Genomic DNA, 25522 nt, shown 5'->3' with positions numbered 1-25522 from the left:
TCTGTTATGTTCTGTGTTACTCTTCTGGTAACTTTCCACGGCAGGTGAGCAGCCTTCCCCTTAGTCTCGTGGTGGGAGGGTGATGAGCCTGCTGAGGTTACTGGGAGCACGTAACCCTGTCAACAAATTCTAAGACAAGATGGGGAGTTGCAGGTGAGGCAGAAAGAATTACACTTCTATTTCTCTTTGTCTCTCTCTCCCTCCCCTGAAGCTAATACATTAATAAATAAAATGCACTACCTTTTTAAACACTTCATCCTTGGAATTGAATTCCAATGGATAGATGTAATAATGCACACGTAAAGTGTTAGTGCTTTCTTAAATTATTACTTTGTGCTATTGCATTGTCACGATGACTCTCATAGCTATTCTGGCAGCAGACACTAGCTTGCTAATTCAGTTTTCTCACCAAGCTGGTCTACAGCATTCTTGTTCGCTTTCTGTGCTGCAATTCAGCGTCTCTGTGCCAGCGCAGCCACCTCTGGGACTGCACTGTTACTGGATCAGTGGGAACACTGCTTGGTGTGCGGCATCTGGAGGTTGTTTGTTGTTGTGGGGCGTGCTCATTGAAACGATCCAGTTTCCAGTGTTGTCCAAAAAATGGTTTATGTTGACATAACCGAGGGAGGAGTGAATTGCAGTTAAGACATCTCCATGCTGCCAGCCCTCTTTATCAGACTTAATAGCAGGACAAAACATATATATGTCTTTTAAAGGTCACCCCTCTACTGTGAAGTGCTTAGGATTATGAGATGGTTACAAAACCAAACAAAAATTTAGCAGGTAGTTGCTTGCTACAGTGAAAATGGGCTTAATAAAGCAATGTATGTTCTGTCTAGCTGTTCTACAGCTGTTGAAACAGAATAGCTTTTCAGATTAATTTCATTTAGCTTAAATATTATAAAATGGCTGCAGTGTATAGCTACTCCATTTTATATATTATGTAAAAAAGATTGTTTTAAATGTAAAAAAACGTTTAAAGATTATCTTCCTTCATAGTAAGTATCCCAGTAAAACTGGTCTACTTTGCTTGGAGTAAAGTATAATATATTACTGGTTAAAGGTAATTTAATGAAACCTACCTTGCCATTTGTGAAGTTTGCAGAGAAAATAATGTCAGTTCTTCATTAAATTGACTGTTAAAATTGCATTTTTACCTGAGTATATTTCTCCTTTGCCTGCTTTATATTATGTTATATTCCAATTGAACATTATGACTGGTCTCTAGGTAGCTTTAAAAAAACAAAACACACAAAAAAAATCCAACCACTACCACCAAAAACAAACAGAAGGGTCCTGCAAAGGTACGACACTTCTGTTTAAGCAAAGCCAATTGTTTTTTATTAAAAAGGAATTATCGAGTGTTTCATGGACATGTGCAAGTACTGAAATATTAAAGACTATTTTACCATTTTGAAACAAAGGAAGAGCTCCCTCCCATTTTTAGACTTTGGCTGATGCTTCTAGCATTTTCTGTTACCTTGTGCTAGAAGTTGTAATATTGGGTTTGAATTTTGCCACCTATATGCTAAAACATTATACGTCTCTTTGCAAAAATGCAGCGTGTTACAGTCCAAGCTCTCTGAGAAGAGAAAGTTACTTATATAAACGTTGGCACAACTCGCCAACACACTAGGCCTTACCCATGTTTTGAAACGTCACGTTTCACACTCTCAAGTCTGTTGAGATTCTTCAGAGCTGCTGCTTAAAACATGGGTATTTCTCTGGTGATTCATCATGGGGATTGCTTTGTACTGGCAGTTGAGAAGAGAGGCTCCTAACCAGTAGCTGTGGAATTCTGCAGTAAGTTTTAGTTTGGATTACTTTCACTTTGTAAAGCATGAAAATGATTTTCTCCTATGTGCCCTTGTATACATGTAATTTGTATTTATAAAATGTTCTATAATCATGTTACTGTACTGTAAATACTATTTGATATTCAGTGGCATTCTATCCTAGGGCAGGCCCTCTTGCTGTATCTTTTCTATCCTCGATTTGCAATAGAATCTATAGAATATATGGCTAGAAAGTCACTTTGAGACTGACATCTTCTGCTGTTGCAAAGCTCCAAGCTGTGAGTGGGAGTGATTTATTTAGACTCCTTTTAATATGATTTAGCTAATAGTGCGGTGGGTGGGTTCTTAGATGATGCTGCTGTCACCCAAAATACCTTTAGGCATTGGTCTTTGGCGTTTCAGATCAGACCTTTTAATCTGTTTGCTTTAACTCAGCCAAAGCAAAAAGATACTGAGTTGGATCAATGTCACAGTAAAATGTTTGAATGCCTTAGGATGCTCTCGATAAAGACACTACTCAAGTTTACTGATTTATCTATATAAGCATATAGATATATTCTCTGTGTGTATATGTATATATAATGTCTTTTTTGTATTATAAACTTTCTTTCTGAATCCTTCAATTAAATACATAGACCACTGCACAGTTCTGCTTAAGCAAATTGTTCATTTATTACGTGCCTATTTAGTAAACTTTAAAATCTTGCGTTATCTCCTGGCCATAGCAAGTTACTCACCAGCCTTTGAGTGTTCTCTGCTTGTCTCTGTCATGACGTGGGCATCCCCTTTTGCCAGGTCTGTGGTTCGTGATGTCCAAGTGCTTTCTGGTGTGTTTGGGTTTCACAGGAGTGTGTGATGGTGGCTTGGACCATAATCCCTGAGTCCTTTGATGTTCACATGGAAAGAAAGTGCATCTTACATGCTTTCTTTTCCAGTTGGTCCTTCCAAGACTGTCCTTCCTCTTTGTGTTAGATGCTAGCTTTACCGTTCCCTTGTCTATACCAGCTAGCTGAGAAACTGAGACTTGCTTGCCCCCGCTGACCCCACTGTTAGTGCAGCAAGCATGTTTCACCTGGGGGCTGTGAGTGGTTGGTTCCACTGACTTACAAAAAAGTTACATCAGAATGAGAGAGAGAATTCTAGAACTTGTCAACAGCATAACCGAATCATCTTTGCGCATTTTTGAGTTATCAGCTGCTGGTAATCAATGATGTTCCTTCAGAGGTTTAGACACTATTTCTGTTCTCAGCAGTTTCCATAGTGTAACACCTGCTAGGGTAATGAAAAATACAAGGATTTTTACAGTAAGTGAAAATCAATTCTTGTTTTGGATAATCAAATATGAAATTTAAACAGTAGTTGCTCAAATGTATTTTTTTTTTTTGTTCTCCTTCACACCCCTCTCTCCAGAGTTCCCTTTATACTGCAGCGGCTCTACTGGTTAACAAAATAATTGTGTGTGTTTAAAAGCAGAAATGTTACTGAAGTTAGCTATTGCCTCATGTTTGTAATGTGTTCTCAAAAGTATACATTTTGATATTCAAGATTTGAATTTATTGGTGCTCTTTCCCTGTCCTCTGCTGCCTTTTTCATCGAAATAATTAAAATGTTGCTTATTTATTATGCATATGTTATGTATCATAAAGCTATTCCTTCTCTTAAGAGATGCAACATATCCCAGCTTTCATGTTTATTAGGAGGAGGGAAAATTGTCTTTAAGAAAGTCCACTTCTTTAAATGCACATCTATTAACTGCCCATACAGAAAACATAGTGTCTTAATGCAGAGTCTATATATTACTGTTTTTCTTCCTTGGGTTTGGGGGGAGAATATATATATATATATATATATATATATGTATATAAGCTATTTTTCATTCATCATCAGCTTATGGGCTGGAGTTTGCCCTTCTTCAGTTTATATCAATCAAGTGGTATAATACAGTAACACAATTTTAAAAACTCATCAGCAGCTTTATCTTGCAAGTAAACTAATACAGAAAGGGCTATTTTAAGATCAGACATTTATTAAACACAAACTAAATCAGTGACAGCTTAACAGTATCAAACAGGTAAATATCCCAAGAGTAAAAGGGAGATAATGGATGAGATAAACATAATTAGGACTACGTAGGACTGCAGGTCTTTCGAGTTCGCCCTCATGGACTATCATAAAGCTGCTCTGTTGTGCCCAACCTTTAGATCCTATTTGTTGCTGAGCAACTGAGTCTATTTAGACAGGTGATAAGTCACTGCTCCATCTGGGACACAGTACCCAAGGACATTGTTCTGTGGCCCCTGCCACGCTGAGCTTGGTATCTGGATTTCCTTGCCCTGTTGTACACGATGCATTTTTTTCCCCCAGAACTTCACCCTTTATAGCAGTTTCAAGATCTGGAGATTGCTGCAAAGCAGTAACTGCGCATGCTCTGTGGAAGGAATGCATGCATGCTCTTCACTAGGCAAAACCCGTCTTAAATTACAGGAAGTAAATATGTAAATAAAGCACCTCTTTGCACGTTGCAAACTATATTGCAGCAGGCCCTGCTCGTGCTGGTGGCGCTGGGTTCCCCGCCGTGTGAAATCCTTCCTCCTCAGGAGCACAAATATGCTTTATGGCTGTGGGACCTTTCTCCTTCCTTCTCCTCACCTCTGGCCAGGGGCAGTTCATGTGCTTTAACGCCTGGTCTGAGGAAGAGAGGAAAGACTGAAAAAGCACATGGGAGGCTGGTGGTGAGGTCCCCTCAGAGCCCTGCTAACGGGAGCTCCTGAGATGGCCGAGGCATCTTTGTGTTACTGTAATTTGTTTAATGCCACCGTATCTCTGGGGAGGAATTCACTCAGCTTTAAGAGTAAATAAACAAGTAGGAATGGCACGGGCTGAAACGAGGAAGCTGTGTGGCGTTACGTGAGCTCAGCCCCTACCACCTGCTGGGCTCTGCTCGATTTCTGAGTGAATTTATAACCGGAAAATCAAACAAATGAGAAAAAGGGAATTTGCGCGCCTTTAGCTAAAACACCGTGTGTGCGTGCGGCGGCTCCGTGTGCCGTTAAACGAAGCGTACAACAAAAAAAAACGTCGATAAAATGTCGTCCCCAGCCGTTGCCCTCAACGGCCGGCGCCAGCTTTCAAACGGCCGCGGCGGGGCGGGGGCGGGGGCGGGGGCGGTTCCGCCCCGTTTGAAGCCCGGCGGCAGCGCGGGCAGGGCCCGGCCCCGCGCCCTTTAACCGAGCAGCCCCGCAAGCCCTTCGCGGAGCCGCATTGGTGGTTCAGTGGTAGAATTCTCGCCTGCCACGCGGGAGGCCCGGGTTCGATTCCCGGCCAATGCAGTTACACTCTTTTAACATTTTCTATCTATTTATGTTTTATTTTTATATATTTTTTTAAGTAATATATTAAAGAAAACAGCCGAAACCTCACTACCAGCGCCGAAACGAGCATTAACCGTGCGGCGCGGTGCCGCCAGCCCGCACGGCGGCGGGGCTGGAAGTGACGCAGCCGGATTTGCCTTCAAACCGGCGGCGGCGGCAGGAGGCGGCCGAGCAGAGCCGAGGCGGGGCCACCCGCTCCCCTCCTCTCCTCTCCCCTCCCGTCCCGTCTGAGGCAGGAGCGGCGGCCCCGGGGCTCCCGGCAGCCGCCAGCGCGGTACCGAGCGCTCCCCGGTGCCCCCCGGTCGCGGCAGGGCAGCGGCGCGGCCGCCCTGAGGTGAGGGGAGGGGAGGCGGCGGTGGGCTGGGGACCCCCGGGGGGCGCGGGGTGCGGGGCTGCCGCTGCTCGGGGCGGGGAGCGGGGTCTGTGCTGGCTGGGCTGGGCGCTCCCCGTTCCTCATTTTCCCTCTTTCCCGACTTTTCTCGGTTCTTCCTCCCGCAATCCGCCTTGGGGCTTTGCTGCAGGCCCCGCTGCAGCCGCCGAGGGGGTGCGCGGTGGGTGTCTGTGGGGGCAGCCCCTGTGGGGTGGTGTTTGCCTTCCACCGCCCTCACTGCTAAACGCACCGAGCAGGTGGTTTGGTGCCCCATAACCCAGCACCTGTAGGGTCTTTGGGGTACTTGGCACAGCCACGCTCCAAACTCCAGCATTTGTTATCAACAGGTCTGTTTGAGAGTAGGATGCTACAGCTGGGAGGGAGCTCCGAGGCGATGTGGTCCCGTCACACAACGCTGGGGGCAAAAATTGGTTCCCGAAAGCTCGCACTTTGGGTTTTTCCGTGTTTTGCTGAGAGAGCTTTCTGCATTTCACGTGGCTGCTTTGATGTCGAAGCCTGCATAGCAGACTGGGGTAATGGGAACAGGAACACCTCGCCAGGGCTCGGCTCTGACATAGTCCAGGCATTAAGGGCTGGCTGAGGGACTCTGCAGAAATATTTTCCTGGTAGGGCTTGTGCTGTCCTCTGAGTCACCAGAGGAGCCGGTGGGTCCTACACAGAAACTGATAGACCCTGACTTTATTCTTCCCTCCCAACATCTCAATGTTATAATTTTTTTCTTTATGTGTATGGGGGACTTTGCAGTGTTCAGCTTCCCATACTGTAACGTGATCAACTTCAGGTATTTCTTGATAATTCCTTAAAGTTGTTACTGAAAACATGATGCATCCCCAGTGTTTCCATGATGATGGTCAGGCTGTTACCTTTAAACTAAAAAACAAAAATAAGTTCCCAAACCTCATTCTCCAAAGCTGCAGATACCTTGAACCTCGCTTAGTTTCAACCTGTGCTGCTCCTGGCTCTTTCGAACTCTGGAAGTATTTTGGGCGCTTGGGGCAAATGGTGAAGTGTATTCTGTTACTGGAGATGGGTTAATTTGATGGGTTTCTTTTGTGTTGCTCTGTGGGAGCCCAAAATGCTCACAGCTAGTGTAAAGAGAGAGTGTTGTGAAGTGTGTGTGTACACGTAGAATTAAACCACAAGACAAAGCACTGAGGTTATTTGTCTTCTGTCCTGCTCCTTGTCAACTTTACAAGCTTGTTGCTGTTGGGACGTAGATAATTTCACTGGGTATGATTCACGGGAAGGTCATAGCTGATAAGTGCAGCCTTGCTGCTTGGACATCCTGTTACGTGACAGCACGAGGTATTTGAAAATACTTTAAAAATTAAGCAGTTTGGAATTAGGTCCTTTTTGAAGGATCCTTTCTAATTTTATTCATTGTTAGATGTTAGCTCATCTTTCTTCTGTGTCCAGTCCTTTTTTCTGTCCATCCTTTCTTCTCTCACCTAAAAATCACATTTGCTTGTCTGATATGTGCAATACTGTCATCGGGGTCCTGAGCTCTCATCTCTTCCTAACCTAGTCTCAGTACCTTTTTTTTTTTTTTTGATTCCTGCTATTAGTTCTTTTCCACTTGTAAAAGTTGCCCCCCTCCACCCCAATACTTACGCAGAATTGCTGTTCTGCATGATTACTCTAATAATACCAAGTGTTTCTACACTGTTTCATTTTACTTTTCTTTTTTCTTTTTATTTTTTTTTATTTTTTTTCTAGATGACTTCTCACGGTGTTTGAAAGTCTGGCTTGGCTTTAGTAACTTGCTATTACTTGATTTTTAAAACCTTTATTAGCATCTTGCTCAACGCGTGATTTCAGAGGCGTTAGTCATCAGTTTGGATTCACAGGACAGGCAAACAGGTGTATCTGGTAGGATGAGCACGGGTGGAAAAGCCTGCTCCTAAATATAGCAGTAAAAACTTCAGTAATATCTGCGTGATGATCCATCCGGCAGCTGGCAAACACCTTCAGGCTCTTTCTCCTGAGGTAAAAACCAAAACTCCCAAGTCGAGCTCTGTCTCCGCAGGTTAATTGGAGTGGGATGTGGCGGTGTGCGGAGCTGCTGGCCACGCTCACGCTATCAGCTTGTACACATCCCCGTGGCTAGCTCGGCGAGCCTCTGGCCAGGGTGAGATTAGGGAGGGCACAGCCACTGCCGGGCCCACCTTCAGCTGTCCTGTTGGCAAAGTTTTGCTGTTTGGGCTGAAAGTTTTCTCTGCAGCTTTGAGGGAAGCTGAGGAAGGAAGAGAAAGGAAGGAAAAGGCTCTGCTGGTTCAAGAGCGGATCAGCTGTGTATTCAGGCGTAAAGCTGCTGGGGAAGGGAACAGAAAACGGAGGAGTGGAAGCTTTAAACTGTTTGATATGTACATAGCAGCTCATCTTCACGGTGGGGACTTCACATTTTAGCAGCGTGACTTCTGAAACCTCTGCTAATGTGTCCAAATTTGACCATGACCTGGTCTTCAAATTGTTCAGTCTTAAGTCTGTTTATTGCGTGCGTGAATTCAGTGCCTCTTACATTCTTTAAATAGTTGATCTGTATCAAGTATGCTTCATCCCAGGGCTTAGCAGTAATTGCTTGCTTGCAGTTGCTTCCTACTGGTGCTGGGTAAAGGTGCTGAAACGAGAGCAAGAAGACTCTCCTGCAGGCTTGTTTATTTGCTTATTTTGATGTTGTCTGTGCTTGGGTCTGGGAAACTTGGAGGAGAGCAGGACAATTCTTGGTGTGAATGAAACAGGGAAAGTAGAGGTGGTGCAGGTATCTTGGAGAGCAAGGGCATAGGATGTGTAAATAAGGGGTAAAACCAGAGGAGGACTGCTCTGTGGATGAAGGCAGGACTGTAAAGAATAAATCTACTTGCTAGCTAGTCTAGCTATTGCAGTACTCGTGCAAATAATAATTCTGTGCTATTCTAATCTAAGAGTACAGATTCTGCTAATGCTACAAAGTAGAAGAGGTCACATTCCGTAGTGTTTGCTCCCAAAAAGCGCTTGTGGGAAAGTTAGCATGGTTTGAACAATATGTTAAATAAAGTGAGCAGCCACACAGCGAGCATTCAATTCTGGCTTTTCCTTACATTTCAGTGATATCTTACCTGCCTCAAAACAGAGGCTCTGATGTTTGAAAATGAGGGTGATGGGAAGGGGCAAGGTGGGCATGGAAGGTGGATATTTGTTTTAAGGAAATATTAAATAAAACTGAAGATCTAATAAAATAAAAAAAAAAAAAAGGGAAAAATGTTATCCACAATGCAGAATCAGGCTGTTAAGCTTATATATGGGGTAAAGGCAAAACATAATAACAGAACCCTATGTATCTGGAGGAAAAACTTTGTTTTTAACTGCAGATCATTGTAGTACAGGGGCTGTTGTAGCACTAACAATAAAACACCAAATGAAGAGGGGAGGAGATTATGCAGTTGCGGTTTGTAAAGGCGTGTTAAATCTGCATGTCTTGTATATAATTTTGAACAGAATCCTCATCGCATGAAGTGAAAAGTTCCACTTCTACCAATAGAGAAGCAATTTTCCTTTTCCATGGCTGACATTCATTCTGGAACCTTTTTCTAACCAATGTATTTTGCTGTTTCTGTGTTTTGATATGCCCAGTGGGGTAACAATCACGTGAAAATAGTTGCAAAAATTTGCTCTGTTCCTGGCTTGTGGGATTTTTTTCCTTAATGTGTTTACTGTCTTTTTCAGCTTCATGTTGAACATGAGCCTTGTTATGATCAGTGAGAATGTAAAGCTGGCTCGTGAGTATGCCTTACTGGGAAACTATGACTCTGCACTGGTTTACTACCAGGGAGTTCTTGACCAGATGAATAAGTACCTCTACTCTGTCAGAGATACCTATCTGCAGCAGAAATGGCAACAGGTAAATAATCCTTTTCTGGGACATTCTGAGGGTAAAACATTAAACTAGCAAAGAGCACCTTGTTTATTGAACAGAAGTTCAAAAATTGTTGCACTGCTCTCTGATAAACTTTAGTGTTACTTTACAGACATGTGTAAGGCTTCATTAAGAATTCTGGCTCTGGCACTGACAAATAGGGAGTGAAACTCAGCTATGGGAGCCAGTGCAATATCTGGCTTGTCAGCTTCTGTTTATGCTGGAGCTTTTTTTTCTAGCTAGTATTACTTTGAACAGTCATATTTCTCTCTGTTCCAGTAGTGTGACTTAACAGACATTTAATAGAAACTGAGTTGTGGCTGCCACGTTAACTTATCCTTAACGTAAGCCATCATTTCCACATTGACATTCAGTTGATAAGGTCGCACTCTTTTCTGTCATACTCTTTTCATGTGTATTGCTTAATACAGAAAACTTGTCAGAAATCTTTTCAGTGTTAAATTCAAAATCTTTTTTTTTATTCTTGAAGTGTGCTGGGAAAGGCAGAAGAACATTTTTAATATCTGATGTGCATTATTCTTGTCTCTTTAAGTAGGATGAGGTAACTTATGAAACCTTGTGGAATCCATCCAGGCATTACATAGGCTTAAACAGAAGATTACGACAAACTTACTTGCACTGTGTGTAATCTACCTTTTTTTCTATTTATCAGGTTTGGCAGGAGATAAGCGTGGAAGCTAAGCATGTGAAAGATATAATGAAAACACTAGAGAGCTTTAAACTAGACAGTACTCCTTTGAAAGCTTCACAACAAGAATTACCAGCTCATGATGCAGAAGTCTGGTCTTTGCCAGTACCTGCTGAACGGAGGTAAGAAGAAACCTGGAGACATTAAATTAACATTTATCAGTGTAAAGTGTGCTTTGACTTCAGCCTGCTCCTGTGCAATTTCTGTTCAGAGCTTGTATGACTTATAATACACCATGGTGGCGGAGATGCCATTTTGAGGCATTGTCCTTCAGAACATTCTGAGGCTTTTGTCCTTTATAGGCTGACCAATGTCAAGGTTCTTTGTGCATGCATTTGTTTGTTTTTTTCTGAGTTGAGTTAAACTTGTCATTCTGTGGAAGCTCAAGTCTATTCCTGAATTGCTCTTTTCATCAACTTTAAAACGATTCTGCGTGTATCTGACACGACAAGGACGAAATGTTACCAGAGTAATGGGAAAATCTTGAAGTGCCAAGTTCAGTTCTTTTCGTGTAGCAAGTTGGTCCCCTGATCTCCACGAACTGGTCAGTTATGCTACAATATGCTGCTGTTATGTGCGTTTGTTTGAAACTTGGAGCAGTCTCATTACAAACAACTCTAAGCCTTGCACCTGCCAGGGCCTGATATCTGCTAGAAAGACAACACAGCAGAGCTGAAACGATCTAGGAGATTTCTTGAGTGCACTGATGGTAACTTCCTAGCACAGGTAATTAAGGAGCCAACAAGGAAGGATGCTTTGTACACGATACTGAAAGGAGATACTGTAAGGAAGAACTGAGGACAAGGGCAACGTTGGCTGCAGTGACTAATATTACAGAGTGCGAGATCTAAAGAAGAGAAACATGACCACAGCCTTGGATTTCAAGAGAGCTGACTTCAACCTCAGAGATGCTTGGAAAAATCCCATGTTATACAGCCCTGGAGAGGAGAAGGGACTAGGAGATCTGGCTGATACTCAAGGATCAACTCCTCCAAGCTGAAGAAGGGTCCAGTTTGACAAGCAAGAAGTGAAGTAAAGGTGACAGGAGGCCTGCATGGGTGAGCTGAAGTGAACTTAGACCAAAAGTGTGCAGAGGTGACCCAGGAGGAGTCAGATATATTGGATCTGAAAAGGATTAGAAAAGCGGAGACCAGTCTGGAACTGAATCTGATGAAGGGTTACAAGAAATGGTTCTGTAAGTACATAAATGAACGTGGGCCTGCTGATGAATGGGGCAGGGGATGGATGGATGTGGAGAAGATCAAGGTACTTAATGTCTTCTCTGTCTCAGCCTTTACCAATAAAGCTGGTGTTTGGGAATACCAGGCCCCTGAGACCAAAGGGAAAGTCTGGAGCAAAGTCTCTCTCCCTCATTGGGGGAGAACTAGGTTAGAGAGCACTTGAACAAACTGAAGGTACCCAAGTCCACATGTCAGATGGCTTGCTGAAGGAGCTGGTTGGTGTCACTGCGATGCCACTCTTTGAATGGCCATGGTGACCAGGAGAGCTGTCTGAAGTCTGGGAAAGATCAAGTATCACTCCTGCCTCCAAGAAGGGCAAGAAGAAACACAGGGAACTACACATAAGTCATCCTTGGGAAGACGGTAGAGAAAATCTTCCTGGAAAACATTTCCAACCACATGAAGGACAAGAAGGTGATCAGGAGTTGTCCACATGGATTTACAAAGGGACAGTGATGCTCAACCAACTTCATTGCCCTCTACAATGAGGTGACTGACTTGGTGGATGATCAGTGGATGTTATTTACCTCAACTTTAGTAGATACTGTCTCCCACAACGTTGTTGTAGGCAGGCTGTCAAAGTACAGGTTAGGTAAGTGGACAAGCTGGGTGGATTTAAGAACTTGCTGAATGACTGGGCTCAGAGGATTGTTATCGGTGGCATGACGTCTATTTGGAGGCAAGTCTATCTGGAGTGCTCTGTCTATTTTGGGTTTCCCAGTATGAGAGAGATCGACTTACTGGAATGAGTCCAGCACAGGGCACCAAAGGTGATTACTTGAGCAAGAGAAAGCTCAGGAGAATTTTATCCATGTGCATAAATACCTGATGAGAGGGAATGAAGTTGTGGGAGCCAAACTCTTCTCATTAGTAGCCAGTAACAAGACAGAAGGCAACGGGGTCAAATTAAAATGCACAAAATTCCACCAGAACATAAGAAAATGCTCTTTTACTGTGGGAATGGTCAGACTCTGATGCAGATCTTCTAGAGAGGTTGTGGAGTCTCCATCATTAGAGATGCTCAAAATCTGACTGGGCACAGCCCTAGGCAGCTCACTCTAACCCTGATTGAGCAGGGGGGCTAAACTAGATGATGTCAAGAGGTCCCTTCCAACCTAATCTAAATAATTATGTTTATGTAAGTGGTAACAGGTGTGTCCAAAACAGTAGTTTTTGCAAGCTGGAGTTTCTGAGAGGAGAGCTTTGAGGGACAGGGTTAAAAAAATAGCATGTGTTTTCCCTTTGAAAATCTTGATAAGACATCTTGATTGGTGTTCAGAAATGCTTTTTATAAGTTATTTTGTGCGTGTGTGTGTTTCTCTGTATTTCCCTTTAAAACAAAAATGATACCTCTCTGAAGTTAAAATCTGATAGCTTCGTGTTACGTTTTGAGTTGGCTTCTGTTTTAGTTAGTCCTAGGTTAAGCCAGCAATAGAATGATAGGCAATGATGGGAGAGATCAGACTCTTTTTCTCATTAAGATGTTTCTTGGGAACTTATTTTTACACTTGTGCTTCTTTGAATTGGAAGTGAGAACAATTGTGATAAGAATGAAATGTATATATATTTTTTTCTTTTTCTAAGCTTCAAAATATTAGAATTACGTTTATTTGTGAAATAGGCAAAGCAAGAAGCTTGCTTTAAGCAAATAATGAGCCCTGAGCTTGTGGCAAAGGGAAAGTGAATGTTTAGTGCCTATCTAAAAACGTCTGTCTTCTTTCTGACCTACATGTTCTGTATGGTGACTCGTAATGTTGTTGGTGCCTTTAATTTCACTGAGTGCAACATCAATATATGCAGATAGATTTTTATCTTGAGCAAAATGTTTTTTATAGCTTGTAACCACTTGATGTGGTTATTTAGTGCTCACCAGCAACTTTGCACTGAGGCTTTTTGCATATATTACAACTAATTAGACCTTCGCCAGGACCCAGAAAACGTCAGTCTGCTCAGTGCAGCGATTGCAGAGGTCACAATAATCGCATAAGTGCAGCTGTCAGAGGCCCTCACCGCCCATCCTCTCGAAATCCCAATGATAAAGGGAAGGCAGTCCGCGGCCGGGAAAAAAAGGAGCAGCAAAATAAAGGAAAAGAGGAAAAGGTAAGTTTTCAGATAGCTTCATGATGTGGAGAAACTCAGTCTTGTTTACTTTAGTATTTTATAAAATTAGATGCCTATACGATGTTTTTTCTTTTCAAGTCCGTGTGCCAGTTTTAATCTCACTTCATATCTTTGCTTTATGGACAGCCTTGCTTACCGAAGGGTACAAAATGGATTAATTTAAGCAAACAGAAACCCAGTAATAAAGCCATCCAGAGGAAGTGATCTGCCAAATGTGGGATTGTTCACTGCAATTTGGAGATAATAGTTTAAGATTATACCATTTAATTACTGACAACAGGCTTGGTGGAGCTCATTCAAATGTGATGTCCCTGTGGGTTTTTTATTGCTTTTGTATAGTTTAGGCTGAGATTGACTTGCCTATTCCAAAGCATTTCCAGATTGATTTATTCTTAAAGGTATGCTTTTGCCTACTTTTTGTTCTCATTGTTGAGATGTGCTGTTAGCTCCAGATTCCAGAGCAAACAAAAACCTGACATATTCCATGAAAGAGAGTGATGTGGGATCTATTCTTTTCCATTGGAGTGCTTGAAATTTTGTTCCAGTCTCCATAAATGTAGCTAATGATCATAGTAAGGGATCATACCGAGGACACTGTATTCATGTCCATGTACTAAAGTTTCTCTTAGTTCCAGCAACCTTATGGTGTGAGCAAGGTGTTATGGCCTGTGCAGATAGTATAAACTACACGGGTAGAAATGTTTACCAATGAAGTTTGATACTTTTAGTTAGTAGGAATTAAATCATATTCTCTTTGAGTAAAGATCCTCACTCAAAGGACGTACATATGCAGAGGCAGGGTAGTATGGATTTCTTCTTGTTTTTCTTTTTCTTTTTTTTTTTTTTCCAGTTCAGTCATAACTAGTGCTTACTAAGTGTATAAAAGAAAGGATGTGTTTAGTCCTTTTTATTTGCTCTCAGTTGCGTGATCTCTTCTGTGTAAGTCTACTCAGCTGTGTAGCTTCTTTGCTTCTGCTTAGTGCAAAAGTGCTTCTATGTTCTTGTCATAAGTTATTTAGCTTTTCTATTGCTTTTATGGTCTTCGTGTGGATCAGCTTTGCTCAAGCTACGTGTGAAAGTCCTGCTTCACTTTTTTTTTTGTCTACTTGACATATTTATGATACCTACGAGATGTGAGTTAGAAGGTGTCACGCTAGGCTAGGCTAATCCAGTTTCACAGAGAATTCCCCCTGCCCAGCTAAATGCTGTGGATAGTTTTCAACACCTCTGTGAGAAGAGACAGATGTTGTTATACTGGGATAGGTGTGTGCAGTTTTGATTACCTACTGAAGCAAAGAAACTGCATCGTTGCTTGCTGGCTTTGGGGAGAAGGAAATGGGACCAGAGCAGTATGGAAGTGTGAGTGAACCAAATAAATACTGCGGTGCAGCAGTAATATAGATGCCTCATAACTTTTGTGCTGTTTTATATTGCCTTCTAGAAACTTGTGGTCTTGTTATGAAAACCTATTAGTAGCATAACCATTATAACATATTTACACTGCTATATCCCTTCTATGTAGAACAAATCTGCATCTGAGATTTCAGAGTCTGAACCAAAGAAGTTTGATAGTACTGGATATGATAAAGACTTAGTAGAAGCTTTGGAAAGAGATATCATTTCTCAGAATCCCAACATTCGATGGTAAGTTTGAATACTGTTGCCAGATCTGAATTGTTTGCTTTTTTCTCTTGTACATTATGATAAGAATTAAATATTTTAGCTTATGCTCCCCTATAAGAAGTACATAAAAGCTTTCCTTAAATAGTCAGCTAAGCCTCTTGTGTAGTTGAATATTTTTAGAACTTTTTTCCTCACCCATACAAAACTCAGTCTCTTCTAAGAGTCCTGATACCAGTTTGTGAGACACTATTTTGTAATGTCTAAGATTCTGTTGTCTGACAGCGTCTCTTCATTTAAAACCTGTTTTGTTACCCAGGGCTGTATCAAGATAGAAGACGAATTAACAAGGAAGTTATATCAATTTAGGAACCCTTTGAGTTCTTGCTAGACGTGATATGACTGCCAGTATAAAATATAACCACGTGTCAGACCCTTTACATAAATGTGTTAAATATTAAACCGTATACAAAGGAGGTTTTGTGTTCTGAATGTTTCCAAGCTTATGTGATTTTTGTGGGGATTAAATGAGCAAAACTCTGGCAAATGAAGTAGGCTTAAAAAAAAATGAACAAACCCTGACAACTTTGTATGCATAGGAAATCTATCATGTATCTCAGTTTAATATGTGAATACACAAATCAATTTTTATACTGAATCTTAAATTACAACTTCAGATTTAAAACTGACTTTCCACCTCGTATGTTTTGTAACCAAAATGTCACTTGAGTGCACGCTGTATGCAGAATGCCCTGAGAGTCACCCTCAAGGAAATAAGACAAGCCTGTAAGATTTTTAAGAATTAATACACTTGTAGCTTTGAAAAATAATTCTAAAAATTTATTTCAATTGATTTCCATTTACTGGTCTTCAGTAAATTGTTCTCTTAATGATGGAAGATGGTATTGAATTTTAAGAGGCAGCCGACTTCTTAGCAAAAGAGGAAACCATCATCTGTGACTAGCCTAAATTTACCCAGGTTTCCTTATTCTGCTTATTCTTGCTGTGAATAAGAACAACAGTGCTTTAGTGAAATAGGTAATGCCTCTTTGCTTTAGCATCCAGCAGGAGTCCACAGGATGGTTGACAACTGTGGCTGTAGGCCTTTGCCATTAGAACTTAATTAAATCCAACTCATTTGTCTGAATTACTGAAGAGCCCGTATATAACAATGAGCAGCTGCATACTGATTTCAGCTGTGGACTGATTCGTTTGCAGTCTGTCTGAGTCTGTCAAATAACTTTTTCTTTCTTGTCAGGGATGATATTGCTGATTTAGTAGAAGCTAAAAAGCTGCTCAAGGAAGCTGTAGTTTTACCGATGTGGATGCCGGAGTTTTTTAAGGGAATTAGAAGACCATGGAAGGTATGAAAAAATCTGATCCTGTGATCATAAGTAGGATTCTGAGATTGGATCTTGGAGCAACAAGAAATTACAGGTGTCTTACAGTTTATATAAATTTTCTTCACTTTTTAATAACAATACTTATGGGAAATAGTACTAACAAAATAAAGGTATCAGACAGATAAATGCTGTCTTCAACTGTATTTAAATGTGGTTGGTTTTTATCTTAATAGGGTGTGCTGATGGTTGGTCCTCCTGGTACTGGAAAGACCCTCCTGGCAAAAGCTGTAGCAACTGAATGCAAGACTACTTTTTTCAATGTTTCTTCTTCCACGCTTACCTCAAAATACAGAGGAGAGTCTGAGAAGCTTGTTCGTCTACTGTTTGAAATGGTGATTGGAGTTTCTTGACATAAATAATGAAATAATGAAGTAGAATTACTTCTGGAATAGTGAAACCTTGCCAAGTTTTAGAATTAATAGCACATGTAAGAGAGAACTTTCCAAACTTCAGACACTTCAGGACCTTCTGATTTGGCTATGTACATTGAAGATACGGTTATTAGTGAACACCTTCTAAACTGACAAATGGGGTCATCTTTATTTTCAGGGTTAACTTGTTAGAGATAGCTAGCTATAAGCTGATGAGTGCTGTAGGACAAGCTTGTAGGTAAATCTGGAAGGAGAATAATTGCTTTCGGGATGGAAACCCTACGTAGGCTGTGTTTTGTTGTTGTGGATGGGTGTTTTTTGTTGTGGTTGACTTGTATTTAAGATAAGTGGACTTCCAAACTGTACCAATTATATAGTTGGCTTCAGAGCACGTAATGCTTGAAGATGTCTCAGAACACTGTAGTATTTTTTGTCGCCAGGCTTGCATGCAGTGTTTGCCAGGGTGCCAAGTGCTGAAGGGGGCAGCAGAGTTGCAATTACAGTAATCAGGAAATAGAAAATTTTTGCAGTATAGTGTGATGATATTTAATAAGTTAATATCGTTACCATCAATTAAACAAATGCATATACACAAAGGAGCACATCATAAATGCTCTAGGGCAATGACTTTTATTATCGTAGACCCTTTTGTTTGACCTCTTCCATTGTCAGAAGGGTTAGGGTTATCTTGCAGTTGACCTGTCTCTTGGACAGGTTCCATATCACGGTGTCCTAGCCCGCTGTTAGTCCTAACTTCACCTGAGTGCTTATTCAAGTGTTCTGTGATGACTTTGTCAAAATTAAAAATGATATTCCTAATGTTTTTTTTAAACATTTAATAAGATAATAGCCCTAGCAGTTATGACTGCCATTAAATGTTCTGCTCAAATGTCGTTAATGGATGCACAGCTGCTCTGTAGCTCTGTGTGGTGGTCCAAGAGGCAGGAGGTTAGGTATTGTTTGATACTTCTGGGCTGATTCGTTGGGATAAGTATGTCATTACTCAACTCCGACTATGCTGCTATTTCTTAAATGTAAGTAGACTGCCATTTCAGCTTCTGCTTTATCTTTTGCTTTCTTCAGGCTCGATTTTATGCCCCAACAACTATATTTATTGATGAGATAGACTCTATCTGTAGTCGCCGGGGAACCTCAGAGGAGCATGAAGCTAGCCGACGTGTGAAAGCAGAACTGCTAGTTCAAATGGATGGTAAATATCCTGATCACTTGGAGCTTCTGGGCTGGAGGAAACTTGAGGGAGGGGTTAAAAATCCAAATTTCATTCTTCAGATGTAATTTCTTTCAAAGACTTATATAAAATTGGGGCAATTACACACAAATACACTATTCCAACTGCCCATGTGAAATAAAAAAGGAAACCAATTATTTAACTGTCTTTAAGTATCTGAGCAATGACCTTATATTACTAACCCACAACAATGAAGATTCAGCGGAGAATGCAAGACTTCAGAACTGCAGAAAGAGAGAAGTATAAATGGGTCATGTATAAATGTAGCAGCCAGAATGGCATTTAAGTTGTTACCTAGAGTACCCATCTGCTTTTTACTTGTAGAGAAGTGGTTCTAAATAACTGTCACCTGTTCCAATTTAAACTTCAAAGGTAATCCATATACTTAATGTCTTTGGGATTTTTTTTCCTCCTAAGTTTATAAATTAAAAACAAAGAAAATAGTTTTGTAGAAGTGGTTGAGAGACTTTTCTTCTTAAAGCACTGTGTTCATTACAGCTATTTGCTTAATATTCAGCAAATCAATGAAGCTTAAAAGTAGGTAACTAAAATATTGTTAGAAGCACCCTTTTTGCTACCTTTTTGGCAAGAAGGGAGCAGAAAGGAGCAACCAAAAATTGCTAATCTCTGCAGTAATTTGTGATACAATTCCATGAGTCAGGAAACTTGTATATTCTGGTTCTCTGATGTTGATACCCTTTTATGTCTGAGTTTAAGGAGCAGCAGAGCTGTAATGCTATTCTCATAACTCTAGTATGTATAGAAGCTAATTTTGTTAGTAACAACTATTTGAAGTCCTTTTACTTGAGAGTTCATAAATGGTGCTTTATATGCAAATTTTGAGGCAGACTAGGTACAGTGGCTATTCCCCAGCCCAGTCCTATGATTATATGCCAAAACAGTAAGTGCAGATCCTAGCAAGTTTAATGAAATACAACTTCTTCGTTCAGCAGCCATTTCACAGTGCTTTGGAGGCTGAGGTGGTTTCACTGTCTAAAAATTATGATTTAGTCCACTGAATTTGAACATTCACTTCAGCAGTTCATAAGAATCTACTTAAGTATGTGAAACATTTGGCCTGAATTCAGAAGTGAACAAACTTTTGTTAGGGAATAATGCTGCTTTGGCGCGGCTGTTAGCGCGCACTGCCCGGCCCCTGCGTGCTGTTACACGACATTGGTGTGAAAATTCAAAACGCTGTAGTGGCAGAAATGGAAATAGCTTTGCTGTAGAAGTGTTCCAGCCATGATGGGAGGGACTTCCTGATCTTGTACAGCCTGTGCCATTGCTCCCAACCGAACCGAGTCTGCATTTCTGCTTGCAGTCTGCCAGACAGTTGAAAACCTGAACTTTATTGCACTTTATTTTTATTATTGCACTTGGACAGCTGTGGATATTGTTCTCTCTGTATGTCAAACTGAATAAAACATATGCACATTTTACTCTTTTCTCCAATGCAGGTGTTGGAGGGGCCACTGAAAATGATGATCCATCTAAGATGGTCATGGTACTTGCTGCTACTAATTTTCCTTGGGATATTGATGAAGCCCTAAGGCGAAGACTAGAAAAGAGAATTTACATTCCTTTACCATCAGGTATAAAGACCTGGGGAGAGAAGGGACTGAAAAGACTAACATCAAAACTATATCAAAACTCATTTAGTTTTGATTGTCTAACAAAAAAAAAAGTCTTGATACATATATGCAGGTTTATTTACAAACTCAGGATCAGGTTAAATTGAAACACTGAACACTTCTGTAGCAAGTGCAGTGTCCTTTCCTTATCCTTCCTCCTTATCCCTCTTCAATTCATTATTTATTTTCAGAAAGCAGATTGTAAATGTCAATTTTCTGTTCTTTAATTAGCAAAAGGTAGAGAGGAACTCCTAAGAATAAATCTTCGGGAGCTGGAACTGGCAGACGATGTTGACCTTGCAAATATAGCTGAAAAAATGGAGGGTTATTCGGGTGCAGACATTACCAACGTATGCAGGTATGTGAACTTTGCATCGGTTGTGTTATTACTGCTACAAACTCTGAGAAAGTTGTTTTTAAACCTAATTTATGTGATTAAAATTGTTGGATGAGAATACACCATAACTTGTCTTTTATGCATGGCTAAAAGGTAAAATACGGCATTCATGTTTACTTGTATTTCTATTTGATATTGTCATATGACAATGATGAAGAGCAGTTGCAACGTATTAATGAGCTGTGATTTAGGTAAAATTCCACATTCCTTCATGTACACCATGTACACCAAAATGCTTGTGTGAGGAATATCCACAGGATGGTAGACTTCAACCGGTAGAGCTGCAGTTATTCCACTGAGCTCATACAAATGGATGTTCTGTTGAAGGAGTAACAGGTGATAGTGACAGAATTAATGAAGCAAAAACATGGAGCGTTCTTTGTGATAAAGACAAGGCAGACCATGTTGTGACAGCACAACAGCTGTGTACCTAGCATGTTGGCTTTAGTGATAAAGCTGACTTAAGAAACTTTCCTTCTATCTCTGCCATCTCCACCTCTGCTCAGTATAGAACCACAGACCGGCTGCTCGAGCAGGGACACCCAGAGCAGGCTGCCCAGCACTGTGTCCAGGTGGTTTTTGAAGATCTCCAAGGAGGAGACCCCGCAGCTTCTCTGGGCAACCTGTGCCAGTGCTTAATTATCCACCCAGCACAGAAGTGCTTCCTCATGTTCAGAGGAAACCTTCTGTGCTTCAGGAAAGAAAAAAAAGAGCCTGAAAAAGAAAAAAAAAAGTGAAAAGAGCCTGGCTCCATCTTCGCTGCATCTTCCCTTCGGGTATCCTTGAGATCCCCCTGCTGAGCTGCCTCCTCTCCAGGCTGAGTAGTCCCAGTTCTCTCTCAGCCTCTCTTCACAGAAGAGGTGCTGCAGTTCATTCTTCATCTTTGTGGCCCTCCATTGGACTCTCCCCAGTACGTCCATGTCTCTCTTGAACTGGGGGGCCCAGAGCTGGACACAGAGCTCCAGGTGTTGCCTTACCAACACCGAGTGGAGGATAAAGATCACCTCTCTCAATCTGCTGGCAGTACTTTGCCTAATGCAGCCAAGAATACTGTTAGTGTTCTTCATACTGTTTGCATGCGATCACTTAAATACCTTCTAAGCCTTCCCCCAGTTTTTTTTTCCTTCCCTTTCCAATTGTTGATTGCTCTTTTAAGAGTCTAATATTAGGTTTCACATCTAAACATTTGCATTGGCACAGTTGCAGAGGTGATAAACTGTGTAATGAGCAGCAAGTGACAACTGAAACTTCTCAAGATGCTGCTGTCCTCTAATAAGCACCCATGTAACTGCTTTCAGGCTCTGGAGGTAGCATTAAAGAGTGGCAGGTTGTGCTAGGCTGGACCTCCGAGTTGTGCCAACACAACTGTTGTGGGGCTGTGCTTTGAGCAGGGTGAGGACTGCTCCAGTTTTAAAACACTTCATGGCTTTCCTCAAAAGCAGATCCGTTTCTCGCCTCGATTTCTAGTAGAGCTCTGCAAACGTTTGTCAGCACAACTGAGAGGACGTCCCAGGCTGCAGGGGTGACTGATGGCCTGTAGGCAGAACTGTCACCGAAGCACAAAGGGTCACCTAAGGCTGAAGAGAGACTTTGGAGGCTGGGTATCATTTAGGAGTGAACTTTACACAGTGGCTGGGAGAAGCACGTTAGATGCTCACAGTCAGTGCTGTACGGATTTGTTCTGCTTGTGAAACGAATTTGTGTTGGTGTTCAGCTCAGTTTTGGTGTGGGTCATGCTTTGAAAGGAGTTTGTGCTGATAAGTTCATGTTATGAAAAAAGTGCATTAGGCCTGCTAGTTTGTGCATTTTAGCTGCAGTTTGCCTTTTCCAGTCCGTTTGCTTTTACAGATACAGTGCTTGGTATTTGTAATGAATGCTGCACTGGATACTAGCACGCTTGTTTAAAAGTCAGAATAATTGTAATGTTTTTGAGTGAATTTCACTCATATACTGTTATATGAGTGAACTGTATACTCGTATACTGTTGCTTTTTATTTTTTAATCCAAGTTCATTTGGACAAACAGTATAGGAAAGCAAACAAACACCTGAGTCTTTCAGCTGGGGGCAGTTGTCTTAGCATGAAGGGGCAGCAACCAGAAATGTGGACAAGCTGGGATCTGGATGTGCATGACCTGAAATGACTTGAAATTAAGAAGAAAGTACTTAGGTTAGCCTGTGTGTTTACAGTTTGTGAATGATGCGAGGGAAGACAGATATTAGACATGTTTGTTTCATATACATTGAGACAAGAAGACATATGGCTGATCTTAAAGTGCTTTTGTGTTTCAGCCTTGGTATATAAACATAGGCCAAGTTTAGATTTGTTGAATTTAACAGTACTTGCTAGTGATAAGTAAAACTTAAGTTGGGCCAAGAACTCTGCCTTGCTTAAATTATCCTGCTACCTTAAAGAACTTGAGGTAAAATCCAAAGTTTGCTGAGCCAAAGTGAAAAACAGTCAGAGATATCGGTGCAGTACTGATACCCGAACAGTAAGCATGAGGCCATGAAAAATGAAGGTGAACCTTTATTTTAAAAAAGCATATTTGGGAAATGTAAAATCACATCTAAATTGCGTATTAGATGTCAGTAGGAACTGACTTTGAATTGCTGTTTGAGCAGAATTTTAAGCTTGAAAGGCTGTTGGAATGGAAGAGACTCCAGCACGTGGCTTCTTATTATTTGAACATAGCTCGCCAGGCTCTCAGAGTGCATTTGAGAAAGCAGTCAGAGGTGGTGGTCGGTGCTGGAATGTCAGCAAAGTGACCTCACGTAGGAAAGTGGTGGCAGCTGCGCCTGATGATTGATTTATTTATCTATTCCATGTGAACTGCTGACTGGAGGCAAATCAGATGCATGGCTTGCTTCTCTTTCCCCCTTTGCAGGCTGGGTAAAACTGGCTTTTAGATCACAAATGGCGACGTAACAGCAACGCATGGTGACATTTGACTAAGATAGAATTTAACAAGGCAACTCTTTCTTCATTGTTGCTGTTCTGAAGTTCTAGTTATTATTCATGAGCTTGCTAAATAACTGTTAGCAACTAGAACGCAGAACTCTGTCAGTTATGGTTTCCTTTGGGGGAAAAATTGAAACGGAATATGCCAAAACTATCTTTCTAAATCCTCCTAGAAGACTGTACGAGTCTTTTTCCCCTCTGGATCCACACCTACTAATGCGGTATGATACGCTATTGTGATATTGCCTGAATTGCCCTTCCATCTTTTTTACTGCTAGACAAAATGGCACTTTTTTTTTTTTTTTTAAAAAAAGTAAGCTTTATAACAGTGAAATAGCAGGAACTGCAGTATCTGTATTTTCCATTTATGAAAGCATTCAGCTCATCAGCTGCTACTTGTATTAACATTGGAAATCCAAATGCAGTCAAACAATGCAGCAAGAAAATGTCTTCGCAAGTGCAACAGTTGATACTTAATGAGACCAGAAGTTCGAGGAGCCAAAGGTTGAACAGGTTTTGTAGCTTACTGTTTAGCTTTGAATGTATCGGAGGTAGATAACATAGACTGATCTTTCTTTGATGCAGGCATATTTGGACCAGGAAACATTCAAAACATTCCAGCTCCTTCTTCTATACTTGAGAGTAGTGAACCATTACTTCACCTTGTTCCTGCTTAAAAATGCTAAATGCAGCAGCTGCATCAAAGGCATGCATTAGCCTTAGATAAACTGGTTAATCTTTACCTCATTTGTTCAGCTGGTGTAGTTAGTATAAGAGCCACTCAGAGATCCAGTGAGGAGAAATCAGTGTTTGAAAAATATGACTGGCATGGTATTGCCGGCTCTCCAGGCACTTAGAAATCTTCCTATAAAAGTTTAAAATTACTTGTTACGTTCAAAAAAGACAGAAAAGCTTAACTGGAATGTTCAAACAACAGAACTTGCCATCCTCTATCGGGTAACTTCTTTTTTCTTCCTTCCCACCCCGTACCTAACAGAGATGCGTCGTTGATGGCTATGAGAAGGCGTATCGAAGGCTTGACACCCGAAGAAATAAGAAATCTTTCCCGAGATGAAATGCACATGCCAACAACTATGGAAGACTTTGAAATAGCTTTAAAGAAAGTTTCTAAATCTGTATCTGCTGCGGACATTGAGAAATATGAGAAATGGATAGTTGAATTTGGATCATGCTGAGTTGTCTTACCTTGAAGTCACCTTACGTCTTAAAACAGCTTCAGAAGTAGTTAGTGTGTCAGTGCACTGCGTGCTCTTTTTAACTTTTGTAATTTAAGAGCAACAGATATCTAAATAAATATTTTTTAAAATGCAAATTCTCTCTAGCTGTCTTTGAAGTAGCTCAGCAGTTACCTGTTTTTTCTCAAATGTGAAAGCTATTGGTGGGATCTGCTTTAATCTTCAAGGTTTTAAAATATGAGTAAAAATTAATACTGGAACATATGCATCCGAGGGTCTGCTCTTGAAAAAACAGCTGTTATAAACAAACAAACAAAAAAAAAGCACAAAAAAACTGCTAAATATGTAAGGGATGCTGAAAGCTAGAAAACAGGATGAGCACACAGTTAAATGGATAAATGGATGGTTTTGCTCACTGACCTTAGAGAATTTACCCTTAACCTTTGTACAGGTTCTGTTATTAATGGCCTAGAAATGGTTTGTGATGCAGGACAGAATGAGCGTGGTTCTACAGTGACCATTTAGGTTATAACGTTAGATTTTAACAGTTGTCATAGTAACCGAAACATCCATGATTTCTGTCCATCTCCTTCAGAATACCCATTATTTTGGAAGCACTCCTTCCAGCCAGCTCCTCTCAGCGCTGCTGCCTGCGGTTCTTGCAGCTAAGCACCGTGCTGCCCATGAGTCAAATTACGCAGAGACTTGTTTCAGCTGGCAGGCGTGTGCTGAATGAAAGAGCTTATGTGCCTCTCCAGGTGCTGCAAGGCAGGTGCAAAGGGCAAATGGTAGTGAAAACCAGGGGTCAGAGGGGAAGGCGAAGGAGCCCCAAGCGCACAGTTCTATAAATGCCATTATCACGAACATCTTGTTAACGTACTTAAAATTCACCGCTAGGTCATGAGTGACAGCTCAACACAATGACAAGGGGCTTCACGCTGGCCCGGTGACAAGGCACGGTAGGAAAACGCGGAGATGCAGGTAGTGCTGAGAGCGCCCGAGTCCCATGGTGGACCTGGTGTGATGAACCCGGAAATGCCTCTCAGACAAACCAGCCAACTGACCAGAAAAAAACCCTACTACCTTCCTACAGTGATTCTTTGTTTTTAAATCGCTTCCAACTCCTGTGTCTGGAAACTGTGACCCAACACAACTGGTGCGCAGGCCACTT

At 41.3% G+C, this 25522-nt stretch overlaps 1 protein-coding gene across 2 annotated transcripts; it reads left to right on the top strand.

Annotated features, from left to right (window-relative positions):
- Positions 1–5366: 5366 nt before the first annotated feature.
- On the top strand, positions 5367–24491 carry KATNA1 (katanin catalytic subunit A1). Of its 2 annotated transcripts, XM_084284116.1 has the most exons (11): positions 5367–5501; positions 9261–9435; positions 10124–10281; positions 13317–13500; positions 15044–15165; positions 16400–16505; positions 16718–16876; positions 17999–18125; positions 19625–19759; positions 20030–20156; positions 24153–24491. In XM_084284116.1, exons 2-11 carry the CDS (start codon positions 9265–9267, stop codon positions 24349–24351), a joined length of 1488 nt encoding a protein of 495 aa, XP_084140242.1. In that variant the 5' UTR covers positions 5367–5501; positions 9261–9264; the 3' UTR covers positions 24352–24491. The 2 variants fall into 2 exon arrangements, with proteins under 2 accessions (XP_084140242.1, XP_084140243.1); XM_084284117.1 differs by lacking the exon at positions 5367–5501 and having other exon boundaries at positions 9304–9435; positions 13328–13500.
- Positions 24492–25522: the final 1031 nt, after the last annotated feature.

Source organism: Netta rufina (genome assembly GCF_964035555.1).
Source record: "Netta rufina genome assembly, chromosome: 3".
Lineage (NCBI taxonomy): Eukaryota > Metazoa > Chordata > Aves > Anseriformes > Anatidae > Netta > Netta rufina.
The sequence above is the reverse complement of the archived record's forward strand: the minus strand, read 5'-3'. Positions and strand labels throughout refer to the sequence as shown.

Bases quoted from the DNA above. Each gene is read 5' to 3' on its own strand.
- KATNA1 (XM_084284116.1), top strand. From the start codon at position 9,265: ATGTTGAACATGAGCCTTGTTATGATCAGTGAGAATGTAAAGCTGGCT. The intron at 13,501-15,043 runs GTAAGTTTTCAG...CCTTCTATGTAG, and splicing joins ATAAAGGAAAAGAGGAAAAG to AACAAATCTGCATCTGAGAT. The intron at 16,877-17,998 runs GTGATTGGAGTT...TGCTTTCTTCAG, and splicing joins TTCGTCTACTGTTTGAAATG to GCTCGATTTTATGCCCCAAC.